Consider the following 14,999-nt stretch of genomic DNA (forward strand, 5'->3'; position numbering starts at 1 on the left):
AAGTAAAACGTAAGCTGACCCGGAAGCAACACCTCAATGTGATTTACTCGCCCGGCAGGGCAAAATACAAAAAAAAAAACATGAGCTAATGCTACGCAGCGAATTGCTGTTGGAGAGAAAATAAAAATGTTTCTTACCTCCGTCAACTGTGAGTATTCTTATACATTCCGGTTAAAGAGAATCTTGGCGAAAGTGCTTGTTGCCGCAATAGCATTGTTGTTGTTGCGTTTGAGCAGCGCCGGTGACCTATTAGCAAGCTAGGCTAACCCGAATCCCTTTTCGTGACCTGTTCGTGTTGATAAGTCGCAGAATGTAACGTTCGCCCATAAGAAATGCAGGCAAAAGGCAAACCTCCTCATTATTGTTGTGATCTGATTGCGAATGAGTGTGTTACTCATCATCATTTCTCGACGTGCGTTTGTTTTCAGTGGCCAAGGCGAAGTCCAAGTAAGCGAGCGGCACGTCTAACGGATGCTCTTCTTTTTCTTCGTTTCCCTCCCGATGCAAATGGACCTGGCTCATTATGTTTGTCCTTGTGCCAGGGCCGTCCTGGTGCAGATGGTGAGCGCTGCGGGGACGGGATACTTCTTCAACACCAAGAGGAACCGACTACGAGAAAAACTGGTGCTGCGCAAACATGACCCATTCGGTAGGTCAGACGTGCGTGGCCGCCCAGCAACTTGAGCTTTAGCTTTGCCGTTACGAGGGGGGACTCGAACATTAGGTGTGGTGGTTGTCTTTCGAAAAGGCAAAGTAGTCATTTCCTAGATGGGAGTGAGCCAAAGTTAAATGCAAGTCTTCAAATAATAATAACACTTGCCAATGATCCCAACTTAACGAGAAAAAAAATCAATATAGATGAACTGTTTTTTTTTTAAAACATTTATTTAGAATAGGACACATGTATATATATTTCTATTTCTTCTGTGTACTGTGACTACAAAGTCCACTGGACTTGGTTTCCGTCATTTTGAAGGCAGCACAGCTGCTCTTCCTACCTATGTCCCCCCCCCCCCCCCCCCCCCACGGATCGATTAATTTCCCCCTCCATTACCAGTTAGTGCGTCGGCGCAGATCTGAATATGGAACTTGCTGATTGGGTTGGTCCAGTTTGATTGATCCTTTTCACCTGAAATGTCCAATGGCCTTTCTCTCCTTACAGTGAATAAGCACGTCCTATTCTTTGAGAAGAGGAAGATTCGATCGATCTAACTCGACCTCGCAACACAAGGACAAAAAAGTCACCGCCGGCCGTGGGAGTCGACGTCCATCGTGCATTGCCATGACAGAAAGCTGCGTGCGTGCGTGTATTAATGTACGTTCATCAACCCACGTGAATAAGTCACTGTTGTTTTGTTTCAATAACGTATGGACCACAAATTCTATTCGAGTAATGTATAATCATACCATGCATGTTTTTGTCACCAAATTACCATGGCAAAGTGACTCCAATTAAAGACACTTGCAACTTGTCCCATTGTAGTAATGTCGGCGCTGTGGAGCGGGGAATTGCCGAACGACGGCACGCCGGTTAACAGGCGGGCCAGGAGAACCGCCGTGCCGTCAGAAAAGCTCGCCGGCTAAGTCCCCTTTGTGCGGGTAGGACGACTGCGTCCCCATGGCCCGCACGCTCGCCGCGGCCACGTGGCCCGCTCTCCGGGCCATTTCCCCCAGTTGCATTTGGGGATAGCGGGCCATGTAAAAAGCCAGCGCTCCGATGAAACTGTCTCCGGCGCCCTGCCAACGAGAAGAAGACCATGCAATGTTAGTTTGCCTCACCTTTTAAAACTAACGACAAATGCTCTTCTAGTGCCAAGAGCATTTGGTCTGGCCGTTTGAGGAAGGGGACTTTGGAGAGTGAGTGTTGGCCGGTAGGGGGCGCCGTGGCATTTAAACCTTTAGTGCGCGACGGGTTGGAAGGCATTTGAAGCTCAAAATGCTAAACCAGATAACAACAGTGTTTTTTCCCCCATCACTTCGGTAAAGGGGGGAGGAGAGGGTTGGGGGGGCGATGTTACTGGAAGAAGGATTAGGGTGTTCAAAAGAGTTAAGAGTTACCTCCTTCCCCGAGTTATGGGCCCATCAAAGAACAGAAAGGCCCGCCACGTGTGTGGTAAAGGGGGGACTGAAAAGGGGGGTTACTGCCCTCAGTTTATCCCAACCACAGCGAGGAGGTTTGCGCTCTTTTCTGACTGATGCGTGGAGGTTCAAAAGGTGAGTCACGGTAGTGGAGGATGGTGGATCACAGTGGCACTCATTTGTCTACGTTAGCCAGACTCCAAGAAACAAAGACAGCCAGCCAGCCGTCCGTCCGTCATTTAGACACACCAGCACGACCAGTACAATATTGCCACTTTTTCTTTTTCACAATTACTGTTTGGCAGCGAGCGAGGGAGGGAGGGAGACGCGGCGCGGCGCTTTCTGGACTGGGCCGTGAGTCACTCGACGTGGCACAATAAAACTCCCCATGGAGAAATGAGTCAGTAGCAGAAGCAATTACACAAACAATTAATTGGTGTGCTTTCCCAACCATTCAAAGTAGTAAAAAGAGTCTGGAAACAAACGAGACGCTGATGCTAAAAATGGGCCACTGATGTTGCCGTGAAACCACGCCAGCGAGCATTTCTTGCTCCAGGAAACGTCCTTGTTTGTCAACTTCCGGCGAGGGTCCCACTTTTTCACCGCTTCACGGGTACGATCGTCGGCGCAACGGCTTTTGTGATCAACCCCCTCCTTTCCAAATGGTGCGGCCGTCAATGGCGTGTCGCCGTCTCACCGAGGCGCCACCGCCAGGAATGACCACGGCACGGCGTCTTGCGATGCGGGATAGATCGACGGTAAAGGAGTGGTGTTTGCGGCGGGGCGCTCACCGTGGTGTCCAGCGCGGCCACCGGCGTGGCCGGAAGGCTTTCGGCGGCGTTGGCGCTTTTCAGCACCAGGCACCCCCGGGCTCCCAAGGTGACCACGACGGCGCCGCACCCTCGTCGGAGCAGCTCCCGGCCGGCGCGCTCGGCCTCCTCGGCGGTATCGGCCGGCCGGCCCGTCAGCAGCTCGGCCTGCGTCGGGGCACAAAAAGGTGAGAAGGAAAAAGGAGAGGAGTTCCACGGAACGGGTGGGGGAAGAGCAGGCAAATTGTTCACCGAGCGCCGATTTGACTTTTGACACGAGCCCTACTTCAATGAGTCATCTCGTTAGGGACGGGGCCAGCCGGGGGGGGGTGCCTAAATAAGCCCCGCGGAGAGATTCACAAAATGTTGTTGCGGTCATTAGGGTTCAACGGCGGCGTGGAGCCACGTGCGCCACGCCAACAACCACCTTGGAACCAAACTAACTATCGTTTCTTTAAGAGCCCGGATCCACGTCGATTTAATCATCGGCGCGTTCAAAGGGTCCAATTGAAAGGGCTTACCGGCCTTGTCAAATCACGGCCAACCGTAAAGAGCGCACGCTCAATGGCGTCTACAAGAGCGTGGCGTTTCGGCTTTGGCGTCAACAAGAGCGCTGCTTTTTGGCCTCACCTCGGTCTCATTGCAGCAAAAGACGTCGGACAGTCGATAGAAATCCGGATCCAAGTCGGCCATGGCGGGCGCCGGGTTGAAGATCGTGGTGACTGGCGGGAGAAAAAGAGGAGAGAGGCTTGCATTAGTTATCGTCTCCCCTTTGAAATCAGGAGGAGGAAACACAACGGGACGCGTGTGGACTCGCTGAAGCCTTTGGGAGCGTTTCCCGAACCAAGCCAAACTGCCGCCATTTGCTGCGGACTGGAGAAGGGGGGGGGGCTTTAGCGCCGAAGGCCAGTTTTTGCTTGAGGAAACGAGACGGGCCGTCCATCGGGTGCTTTCAGGGCTTCACCGTCAAGCTGGAAAATGAGCGTAACGATGGTTTCCCAGGAACAAAACACCCGCGGGGGAGGGAGGGCTCCGACATTGATGAGCGGCGAAAGAAAAGAGAAAAAAGGCCGGCGGGAACGGCAGCCAGTCGCTGTAAACCAACTACCGCACCGCACCGTACGTATCGAGTGGAAATGTGGCGAAATCTGGCCCGAGCATTTTCCCATTTCTGTTTTTGTCAGACAGACGTTTGTAATCCGGCGTACGCGTTCAACACGGCGCTCTCGTGCATATTCATGCGTGACAAACACTAATGCGAGAAAGGGAGGATAAACCCAGCTTAACCGAGCCATCGGCTCTTTTGTCGCACGACGCAAAATATTCTGGACGTACGAGCGTGCGCACGCACGCACTGCACCGTTTGTGAATGCGTGGGCACGTTGGAGAGCGTCCGCGTGGCTTGGCGACGGGCCTTGGCCACCCGGCGCCCGCCGACAGCTCGTAAAAGTAGAAGCCACCGACCCGTTTCCGTCTGGAGTGTGCAAGCTACAAAACAAAAGAGCTATATCGTATCGAAAATCTGGTCTGCATTTTGCAACGAGGGAATAAATTGAGGCGGGGCGTGCAAACGCCGGGCCGCTCTTCCCATCTGTGGCGCCATCGCAGCGTTGGGCGGCCCTCCGCTTTAAATGGGTTGGCGCCGTTAGCCGGGTCAACGGTGGACGTCAACTCTTCCCAAGAGCGAGTCTCGTTATCTTGCCACTTCTTGGAGAAAGCTGGCGTGCGCTAAAAAGGGGCTGCTGCCGCGATGTGACATTTGCGTCATTGGAGCAGTACTTTGCGTCATCCGGTCTTCTCTACCAATATCTATCCAGAGAATGGTGTTGCGCTCGCCCCATCTTTGCCAAAGTCTGTCTGTCTCTCTCTCTCTCCCCCGCCACACGGTGGGCCAGATCACGTGATGCGGTGAGAGAGAGAGAGAGAGCGCGAGCGTGGCGCTGGCCATCTGCGCGGCCCATCTGCAACGCAGTTATGGCCACGCCGCTCGGCTTCCGGCGTGGCCCTCGACGGCGAACGCGGGCTTCCGGGCGGCGCCCGGCCGGGGCTTCTAGGAATAGCATTCCGTCCGTTGGAGACGACACATTCCGTGAGCCGGTCGTGGTGCCGCCCATTCCCGGCCGATTTTGTGGTGACGCGACAAAGCCCGTCGTCGCAAAGCCAGGCGGAAGCTCTCCAACGTGCCCACGCATTCGCAAACAGGGCGCACGCTGGTAGGTCCAGAATATTTTGTATGGTGCGACAAAAGAGCGAAAGGCTCTTAACCCGGCCCCCTCGTTAACGAGCGGCACGTGCTCTGCCGTTAATCTCCGATAGCGTCACGGGACGGCCCCTTCCGCTGTCAAAAACGATTGCCTTCCTTCCATCCACTGACCTTTCTTCTCCTTGGCCATGCGTAATGCCCGCAGAGAGGTTTGGGGCGCGATCTCCAGCTGACAAAGCAGCACTTTTGCGGAGGCGATAGCCGGGAGAGCCTCGCCCAGCTCCTTCTCGCTCAGCAGCGCGTTGGCGCCGGCCACGATCACGATGGCGTTCTGACCTGCAAATCGAGAGGATCGTCACTTGGACTTGGCCGACCCGCTCTACTCGAGACGCGACGCGATGTCGCGATCGAGTGGATTTTGGCCGCGCGTCGGGCCATTCCCGTTGGATGGACGGAGATCCACGAGCGGCTTTGAATACGGACGGGCGGGGGCCGGCTCGTAGGGTACGTTTCATGGGCAAATTTAACACGTCTCACCTGCATCGGTGACAGTGATGGAAGCGACGCCCGTGGCGGCGTCGGGGCTCTGTCCAACAAAGCCTAAAAAAAGAAGAAGCCAGGAATGAAATACTTTATAGATTCCAATTCTATACATGGCACAAAATGCGTTGCCTGCCCCCGAAAGCCACGAAACCACGAGGGGGAAACAAAAACACAACAACATCTTAAGTTGCAGTGGATCAGGGGTGGGCAGAGCGGTCCTTGAGGGCCGTTGTTTGTGGCTTTAGCTTTTTGTTCCAAACCAGCCAGCCAGCACAGACACAGACAGACAGCAAAGTTGAAGCCAGGCGACGGCGCTTGTGCTGTAACGAGCGGCGACTGACTGCAATCCACCGACTGCACTTGTAGGAGGCCAGAATGCTAGAAAGCTTTTCTCTTTCGAGGTTGCAATGAAAACAACCCACACCCACTCCGGGCCTTTGAGGAATAGTTTGGCCACCCCTGCACTGGATGGTATATCGAGCCAATGACAACGACTGCTTGGTGGACCAAATGGATGACCGTGGGCGACCGTGACCTCTCGTCTGCTGGCCTACCGGCTAACAAATGGGCCTCAAGATTATTCCAAGCATGCAGCTTTTGCAAAATTTGAACGCAGGTCCGGGCCAGCAGGCCACATTTGTCCACCTGTCGCTATTGGGCCACTACACCTTCTGTTTTCACGCTTGAAGCAAAAACTGATGGCGGGAGTCGGCGACCGGTCCTCTCCACGGATTGTGTGACGGACGAGCGCGCGCTAATGCGCTCCGTGGGGGAAAAAACAGGAAAAACCAAAAAATCATTCCAAGTTTGTGAAGTTTAGGCTGCCTTTTGGAAGCCGCCTTGGGAGCTTATCTCGGGAAAGAAAATTGGGCACGTACCTGCGTGCACGCCATTGTCTTTGAAGTTGCGAAGATAGCCGTCTCCAAAGGAGTCTTTCCCGACCTAGGATCCAGAGAAGACCAAAAGCATTAGAAGAAGGAAGGCGTCGAGCGGGGTCAGACTTGGTTAGCGGCAACGTTTGAAATGCGTATCCCGCAGTCTCCGATGGCTTCGATCGCGCTGCGCCCTGCCAGCGTACTGGCACGTTGCCGCCGCCGCCGCCGAGGAGGAGCACAAAAGCAACACGCAAAGGTCGAGCCCAACGCATACCCAGGCGGGGCCAGCTGCGCCAAGCCTGGAAGACACGATTACCCCGCCTCGGTGCCCGCCTCCCTCGGTTTTTCCTTTCTTCCGTCCACATGCGGAGATACTGGAGGTGAGCGAAGGGGTTCCCACCTTGCCCCGAGGCCCCTACTTGGAACCCACGCATTGCACAAAAAAAAATAAAAAAAACAAGGCAGAGCACCAGTATTGGGAGCAGTCTCGCCACGATGGCTCGGGCTGCTACGGGCCGCCACGGGCTGCTGTTGTTGGCTGCGATTGGCTGCTATTGGCCGGCCGCTGCCCCCCCCTCCCGCGTTGGCTTTGAAGAACGGCTTCGTGTCTTGGATGTTTGGGATAAGTCGGGATGTCTATTTTTGGGCCCTCCCCATGCCCGCGGAGCTCCTTCTGCGCCGGCTGGTTATCGATCGGGCCTCTTTGTTCCGACGGAGGTGGGGCTCCGGTGCTTTTAGCGCTCGGGTCCAAAGGCCACGCCGTGCTGGCTGATCCCAGACTTTGGCTTGCGTGCTCTGGGAATAGACTTGTTTGAAGGCGTAAGAGAGTGGGTGGCGTATGCACGCCGTCTGCTATTGATCAAGAGAAAAATCACACCTGGAGAGTTTAGGGCGGAAAATCAACTTTTTGCCCTCAAAAGTTGCCTCTCGCCTGTGCGTGCGCTCTCTCTCTCTCTCCACCGCCGGCGACGGAAGATTCCACGCTCTTCGGGGACTGGGTGCGACCGCTGTGTCGGGCGGGGCGGGGCGGGACGGGCGGTAGAGACCATAACCAAACGACACGGGTTAGTTCAGGAAGGACGGCCGTGTGCCGGGCGGTGGAAACCAAACAAAACGCTACGCCCCAAACGGAGAAAACTCCTATGTAGCCTGTACCTTGGGCTAGATCCCCACCAAAGAGATGCGTTTTAGGGCATTTGGGGATGCTAGCGAGCGGCATGCAATCATCCTGCCATTGACTTTTTTTCCTTCTTGTTTTGACTTGAAGAGTAGTGCGCATACCTTGGCCACCATCGCCGTTTTCGCTCCCAGTCGCGCGGCTTGTACGCACTGGTTGGCCCCCTTTCCTCCGAAGCCGATGAAAAAGTTACGACCGTGGATGGTTTCGCCCTCTTTGGGTAGCCTCGGCGACTGGCTGAGAGTCAAAACAAAAAGGATTATTACCAAGTATCGCAGTTGCCCTTAGGGGGCCATGAAATCAAAGGGGTTTTCGCCGTTCACTGGAACGGAGTGCGCCGTCCTCAGAGAACATTTCGGGACCAATCCAGCCCCCCCCCCCCCCGACTTTACCCGCTACTTTTGGGGGCATAGGCCCACGCCAAGGACGGTTCCCTTGGACAATGCAACAGGCCAACCTGATGGACAACCGACGGCACCGTTGGTGGCGGACTCATCCAGGTTATGTTAAGTGATGATGCCAACCCCACCCATTATTTTGCCACAGCTGGGTGCCCTACTGAAGAGCCGTTTGTCCTTCTCCAATCACGGCAGAGTGACGGGAAGGTGACTAATACGGGCAAGAGACGAGCGCGGAAACGCTGCGTGCGGCGCGTCAAGACGTTGTGGTTTGGCTCCGGGCCACGCAGCCAGAGGATCTGCGGTTGCTAAAATCTCGTCACGAACATGATTTCCCATCTGTTGTCTGACTTTATTTCAGAGCAAACTATGCGTGGGAACGTTGGCCGCAAGCAGGTGTGCTACGCGGCCTTACAGTAAGTTCTTTCAATCCCAACATTTCCAGTAAGGGGGACGGTGACGTGTAGAAAACAACTCGCAAATGTGGGGGGTGGGGTGGGGTGGGGCAGTCCGTTGTGTCGCCCAAATCGGCGGTCAGCAACCACCGCTCCGTCAGAGAAATAAATATTAACGCTTTCAATCCGTCCTTTTTAAAATCATGCCCTTGGTTAGGAACTGATCTCAAATGTGGTCCTTTTCTACAAATAAGCTACGGGGTCTCTAGAGGAGTGGTCCTTAACCTGGGTGGGATGCAAGGAATCCTAGGGGTTCGGTGAGTCGGTCTCAGGGGTTGGGTGGATCCTCTAACGGGGAGGTCGAGGCACATCCACTCATCATGTCTATTGGCGATAACATGCCCCGTCCGCTTGACCCTCAGTGGCTGCAGATGACCATGTGACATTGCTTGGCCATTCAGCACTGCAAGGAATTTATAGATCTTGAATTTGAAGAAAAAAAAATCATATATTTTATTTTTCACTAAAGTAGGGTTTCGGTGAACGCGCATATGAAACTGGTGGGCTTCGGTAGCTCCAAGCAGGTTAAGAACCTCTGGTCTAGAGGGAGTGTTGGCATTAGGGGGCGCTGTACTTCTTTAACAATAGTTTGGAGTCGTGGCTGACTGACTCTGCTCCTCCTTTCCATGTTTTTAAACAGCATAACCTTTGGGATTTGAGAGGAAGAGTTTGCCTATATTTGCGGATGCACGTGGAGGTCTTTTTATGCCTGCGTGTCTGCATTTGCCGTCTGTCCGTCATTTGGAGCGACGCGCATCTACTGACTTTTAAGGGCGACTGGATTTTCCACTTCAAAGCCGTACGCGTATGGCTTTGAAGGCCTTGAAACGAGTACATTCCTGCTAGCGCCGCTATCCGCTGTCTGACCTCCATCTCCAAAGAAACACGCACTTACTTTCCCAACGCACGCAATTTCCAGTTAGCTGATTATAGTTCTAATGGACAACTGCTGTGCTTGGAAAAAAATTCTAATGAAAAAAAATAAACGGAGGCACATTTGCGAGTGAATTTTTCAGAAAGTTCCTCTTTGGGATGACGCAAAACACTCACTTTCGAGCAGTGCTTCTTAACCTTGTTGGACCTACCCAAGCCCACCAGTTTCATATGCTCATTCACTGACCCCTACTTTAGTGTCAAATAAAATGATTTTCTTCCCCTCCAAATTCAAGATATATACATTCCTCGTAGCACCGAATGGCCAAACAATGTCACGTGATCATCTGCAGCCAGTGAGGGTCAAGCGGGGCATGTTATGGTGAATAGACACGATGAGTGTGGATGTGTCCTACCTAACCTCCGCGGCAGAGGCTCCACCGAAACCCCGAGACCGACTCACCGAACCCAGGTCAAGAAGCGCTGCTTTAGAGACATGGGTCACTTTTCCTCAAAGGAAACAAGATCATGTGGGTGAGCACTTGAAGACATTTTATCACACGAGCTGACGATCCCGTCCTCTTGTTCAAAGTTTACTAGAAATGAAAAAAATAAGGGCTTAGGGGGAGTGACTTCAAGTACGTGTGGTCCGTGACTAAGAAAATGCCGTAAAGGATCCTGCTTGTCCTGAAAATGGCAGCAGTGAAAAGGATGACGCAACGGCAACAGTTTAGGACGTGCCGACATAAAGCGTCGCTACAATCGTTAGATCTTCAACGAGCCGACATCATCTGTCAGACGGCAGAACAATGAGTTAAGTGTCTCGCGCCGTAAATCTCAGGAAAGCCGCTGGCGGTTAACCAAAGACGGCTTCGAAGAACTACAGAAGACGACGGTCGCCAGGCAAAGACGCATCTTTGACCAAGGTTGTGGGCTTTCCCAAAAAGCGACCAAAATGCACAAGAGAAGCAATAACTACATTTAAACCACTTCTGCTATTCTGCGCAGAGATAGTCTGGATGGAAAATAGGAAGCAGCTCATCTTTTCCCCGAAACAAGTCAAGATAACACTGCTGGTGGAAAGTTTGATTTAGGGTTGGTTCTTTATTTTAAAGTTGACGAGAGAGAGAAAAGAGAGTCAAACGAGTTGCACCAAATCTGGCCTTACTGACTGATGTGCTTACTACTATTGTATCGACAGGAAGCCATTTCTGGCAAAAGAGACATATTCAAAACAGCCTTTTTTTGTTCTCGGGGGGAAAAAAAAAAAGGAGTACTAACATTTTTACAAAGCACAGACAGTCATTTTTCAAGCACAGGGCTGAGTTAACTCTTGACTTACCTGACCAAGTCCGTCATGCAAGAACCCACCACTATCACGTCAAAGGCCTCTTCGGTCATCATCTGTTGGGAAACAATGGGTTCATTTGGCTAAGAATCTTTCCATTCATATCATATCAAACGCAAAACAGAACATGACTCATGATGAATGTCATATTAAGGAATTTGGAAATATGTCCAAAGACAGACACACAGACACGTGTGTGTGTGTGTGTGTGTGTGTGTCAAGTTCAATACAAGATGCCGTGGACACACCAGAGCCAAGCAAAGTCTTTAATGTATTCAATCCTCAGTTTGTACGCGAGCTAATGCTACGCTAGCGCGTTAATCTCTTCAAATCTCTTCCTCGACAGCCAGCGGAGGGAGGGAGGGAGGACTCGGAAAGCCTGGCCGCTGGCTGGAGTGAAGGATGCTTTACTTCTCTCTTTTGCCAAAAAACATCTCAGCCCGGAATATCTTCATATACACATTCGTTAAAAATAAACGTTTTTGTTTTGAAATAATGTAAATGTAAATAATCCATCCAAACTGACCAGCTTCATCTAAAATTTACAAGGTTTCCCTCGTCCGTGGGCAAATGAATGATTTGAAACAAACAAGGCAAGCTTTTTGGAAATAGTATTAGAAACCAATGATCTAGCATGGTCACTTGAGTCCACAAATAAAGAAGGAAAATTATAACAAAAGCGTCCTTGTCATCTTTGCTTCTTTTAGCACGATCACACTGATATGACGTGACTGTTTGCTCTTGAAACCGGTGGGGCCATTTTAGTGCTATACCAGCAAGTCAGAGCATTCAACTATTTGACTGTCAGATGTGTGTGCTCGGTTTGGAGTGCAATATGCATGCGTGAGGTGCAGTCACTTTTGCCAAGGGGGGAGAAATAAATGGTGAAGGAGGCCGGCGGGCGTCATGGTGGATGCCACCCGTCTCAGTTGGGCGACGAAGCCTACGAACTCGGGCTCTGGTGTGCTGTGTGTGATGGCTACTCACTCTGCTTTCCATGGGGCTGGTTACTATGGAATTGAATTCAATAACTGGATTGTCAGACCGTGTCTGACAATTTGAGGGGGACTACTCGTTTGCCCAATGAAAACTGTTATGGAACACGGCGACTGTGTTGTTGCTATTGTTCACTTCGGGTTTGACAGGAAAATCCGCAAATTACTGCAAGGATTCGGCAGATTTCTCAAGTGAAGGGTGTCTCACTGAAACCGTACATCATATGAGGTCGGAATTAGTGGCTCGTAGAGGGCGCCATGAATAAATGACAATTACTTGACAAGAAAAGTAGTAGTAGAATATACTACTCTGACCACAGTCCCCCCAAAACTACTGGCAGTTATGTATCAATTTAAAAACAAAGTACGGTACTTGTTTTGGAGATAAAACAAAGACAAAACTTATGAAAAAAAGAACCAAACTTACAAAACACGTCGTTAAGCTCTCCTGTTTTCGAAAGGAAGATCTTGCAGGGCGAAGTACACACTTCAATCAAACACGGCTCCTTGAAAAGCGTAAATGTTACGCCTAAATATAATCGAGTGTTGGACAACATCATCCATTTGTGGTGCCGGGGAAAATATCTTCAATATCACTTGTCACTGTCTGTGCGAATGAGTTGCGTTTATCGAGGCATGTATTTGGTTGGACGAGGGAATTATAACCTACATATTCCCAACAGGCATTGTGTTAGACCACTAAGTGAGGTCTTTTCTCTAGGACCCAAAACAGCGCGCTGCCGGAACTACTGCAGTATCAACTGTAAACACGAAAGTCCAAATTGAAGATTTTTTCAACGTTTCAACGCGATCATTCTTCTTCAGATATTTTCATTTCGATCATAGGAAATGTAAGTGAAAATGGAAAAAAGGTTGTAATATGGAAATAAATAAAATCATTTAAATGTCAACGCGGTCATTCTTCTTCAGGTATTTTCATTTCGAATATAGGAAATTTAAGTGAAAATGGGAAAAAAGGTTGTAAAATGGAAAGGAATAAAACCATTTAAATGTCAACGCGGTCATTCTTCTTCAGGTATTTTCATTTCGATCATAGGAAATTTAAGTGACAATGGAAAAAAGGTTGTAATATGAAAAGGAATATAAAAAAAAACCTTTAAATGTCGCTGCTCTACACAACCGTAAACCGCGAATGCTGACGACAAGTCAGTCCTCACGGATATAAAAAAGAAAAGAAAAACAATTGTGTCAACAAAGAAAACACTCAAATAGCACAACACTTTATTAAGTGTTAAGCTTCAGCGTGTTTTACGTGGCGTCCGTTCTACACGGTACACATTTGGAGACTGGTTTTGACCGTGTTCTTGCTTTTTGACATTCCTCTTCGATAGAAGTGGATACGATGAACAACAGCAACAGCAACAACATGTCGCCGGAAGTTGCATTGCACAGGATCTCCCCGGAGTTGCGGCCCTTGCTGTGCAGTGTGGTGCGGAACGGCCGGGTGGGCCTCGACTCCACCAATTGCCTCCGAGTCACGGACCTCAAAACAGGGTGAGTGAGCTACGATGTACCTACATTGTTATTATTATTGTTATTATTATTATTATTATTGTTATTATTAATACCGTTATTATTAATACTGTTGTTATTATTGTTATTGTCCACGTTTCATTCAACGAAATCCCGCTTTAAACATGAAATTTCCCAAATAAGGAAGGAATAAAGTTATCTAATCTAAAAAAATAAACGAGACAATAAAGAGCGCTAAGGGTTTGAAACGCCGTATCCTTCCGCGCTTTTTTGACTTTGACTTCTCTTCCATCTCCAGATGCACGTCATTGACCCCGGGTCCTTGCTGTGATCGCTTCAAACTTCATATACCTTATGCGGGAGAAATCCTCAAATGTAAGTTAGAAAAACGAGCGCAGCGATGGAAGGTCAAGCGCAAAAGTGGTGTCGTGTGCCACCGTTTGTTGTGAGACAGACAATCAAATTTTTTAAAAGAAATCATGTAAAAAAAAAAAAATCCTCTTGAAATGTTCCATAAACAGTGGAATGACGGCAGAGAGTGCATTTATTTTGGTTTCATCCCGGAAGGTTACAACATATTTCCACTGGAAATTTCCACGTATACATTTAAAGCGGGCTGTCGTTTGAGTCACCCAAAAAAGCACAACTTTACAGGCTTGTCGCACAGAAATAGAATTGTGCGATAAGTCCAAAAGAATGGCGGCCGGCGGTGTTCTGCATGGAGAAGCAATTCCACATTTTGAGTGCATCAATAACACTGTTTGTGTAGGTTTCCTCTTTTTGTGTTTTTTCCATTTGAATTTTACATGGAGGACTAGACTTCCCGTTCCTAAATTGAGTCAAGTGGGCTCATGACACCAAGCGCTTGGGGAAAAAAAAAAAGAAGCTCAAATCCCGCTGCCCAAAAGGTCATTAAGCAGACATTTATCAGTCAACTTTGGCCGTTGGCCCTAATTTTGCTTTCAATATCAAAAGCATCCATGCTGTCATTGCCCACGTCGATAGCGGGTTTAAGACATGGCTTGAAAGAAGAATTCTGTGATCTCATCATGAAAAAATCGCCTGGACCCCAGATTATGTTTTTTATGTTGTGCTTTTTTTCGGACTCATTTTTAAACTAATCTGTTTTCTTCTTCTTCTGTTTTTTTCCCTTCAGGGGATATTATATTTAACGCCCGCTATCCGGAACTGCCCCCAGATTTTATTTTTGGAGAAGATGCCGAGTTTCTGCCCGAACCTTCGGAATTACCGGTGAGTGGGATTTTCAAAAGATTTTCCTGATTCTTGACTGCGTCCCCCCCCCTCCCGAAAAAGATTTGCTTTTTATGAGTCATTTTGTTTGGGATTTTGAAAGGATTCTCGACTGCCTCCCACCACAACCCAACCCCTTTTTATTGGTGTTATTTTGTTTAGAGTCAGCTAGCAAAAAGCACCTGGATTTCCCCACTTGTGTCAGAGTCTGGGAGGGCAGGGGAGTATTGCTCAGCGTCTCATAAATCCAGCTGCGTGCACAAGGGGAAGTACCGCTTAAGCATTTACCGCTGGCGCTGCCGAGGCAGTGCCGTTCTCTTCGTTTTCTGCCGTGCTTTCTATTCCTGCGTGTGCTGGAGCCCATCCCAGCCGGGTATAGGCTTTGATACTTTTCTTCTTCTTCACGGGCTGGTCATTTTGCGGCCAGGGCTCTTTCCCACGTATTCCCGCGTTGTCCCGTGAATTTTTAATCCCGGAAAATGAGCCCATCGCCAGAGCC

The 14,999-nt window shown here is 50.0% G+C and overlaps 3 protein-coding genes across 4 annotated transcripts in view; 2 read left to right on the forward strand and 1 right to left on the reverse strand.

Moving 5' to 3' along the window:
* On the forward strand, positions 1 to 1,472 carry mrpl33 (mitochondrial ribosomal protein L33). Its single transcript, XM_077620374.1, has 4 exons — positions 1 to 148; positions 429 to 447; positions 543 to 649; positions 1,163 to 1,472. Exons 1-4 carry the CDS (start codon positions 127 to 129, stop codon positions 1,210 to 1,212), a joined length of 198 nt encoding a protein of 65 aa, XP_077476500.1. The 5' UTR covers positions 1 to 126; the 3' UTR covers positions 1,213 to 1,472.
* Positions 1,019 to 12,484, reverse strand: rbks (ribokinase). Of its 2 annotated transcripts, XM_077620373.1 has the most exons (10): positions 12,183 to 12,484; positions 10,755 to 10,816; positions 9,876 to 10,008; positions 7,791 to 7,923; positions 6,513 to 6,576; positions 5,629 to 5,691; positions 5,263 to 5,427; positions 3,519 to 3,610; positions 2,871 to 3,056; positions 1,019 to 1,737 (listed from the first exon to the last, which is right to left on the reverse strand). In XM_077620373.1, exons 3-10 carry the CDS (start codon positions 9,908 to 9,910, stop codon positions 1,564 to 1,566), a joined length of 912 nt encoding a protein of 303 aa, XP_077476499.1. In that variant the 5' UTR covers positions 9,911 to 10,008; positions 10,755 to 10,816; positions 12,183 to 12,484; the 3' UTR covers positions 1,019 to 1,563. The 2 variants fall into 2 exon arrangements, with proteins under 2 accessions (XP_077476499.1, XP_077476497.1); XM_077620371.1 differs by lacking the exon at positions 9,876 to 10,008 and having other exon boundaries at positions 12,183 to 12,479.
* babam2 (BRISC and BRCA1 A complex member 2) overlaps positions 12,447 to 14,999 on the forward strand; it is a 22,141-nt gene continuing 19,588 nt past the window's right edge. The window contains exons 1-4 of the mRNA XM_077620370.1: positions 12,447 to 12,606; positions 13,108 to 13,270; positions 13,548 to 13,624; positions 14,406 to 14,500. Of these exons, the coding sequence (XP_077476496.1) occupies positions 13,119 to 13,270; positions 13,548 to 13,624; positions 14,406 to 14,500 (324 nt within the window). The 5' untranslated portion in view covers positions 12,447 to 12,606; positions 13,108 to 13,118. The remainder of the gene's footprint in view (positions 12,607 to 13,107; positions 13,271 to 13,547; positions 13,625 to 14,405; positions 14,501 to 14,999) is intronic.

Source organism: Stigmatopora argus, chromosome 15, assembly GCF_051989625.1.
Source record: "Stigmatopora argus isolate UIUO_Sarg chromosome 15, RoL_Sarg_1.0, whole genome shotgun sequence".
NCBI lineage: Eukaryota > Metazoa > Chordata > Actinopteri > Syngnathiformes > Syngnathidae > Stigmatopora > Stigmatopora argus.

Coding starts and splice junctions, on each gene's coding strand:
- mrpl33 (XM_077620374.1), top strand. CDS start 127: ATGTTTCTTACCTCCGTCAACT. Junction 650..1,162: donor GCGCAAACATGACCCATTCG/GTAGGTCAGACG, acceptor CTCTCCTTACAG/TGAATAAGCACGTCCTATTC.
- rbks (XM_077620371.1), bottom strand. CDS start 10,816: ATGATGACCGAAGAGGCCTTTGACGTGATAGTGGTGGGTTCTTGCATG. Junction 5,692..6,512: donor AGACAATGGCGTGCACGCAG/GTACGTGCCCAA, acceptor TTCTTTTTTTAG/GCTTTGTTGGACAGAGCCCC. Junction 3,057..3,518: donor TTTGCTGCAATGAGACCGAG/GTGAGGCCAAAA, acceptor GCCCCGACGCAG/GCCGAGCTGCTGACGGGCCG.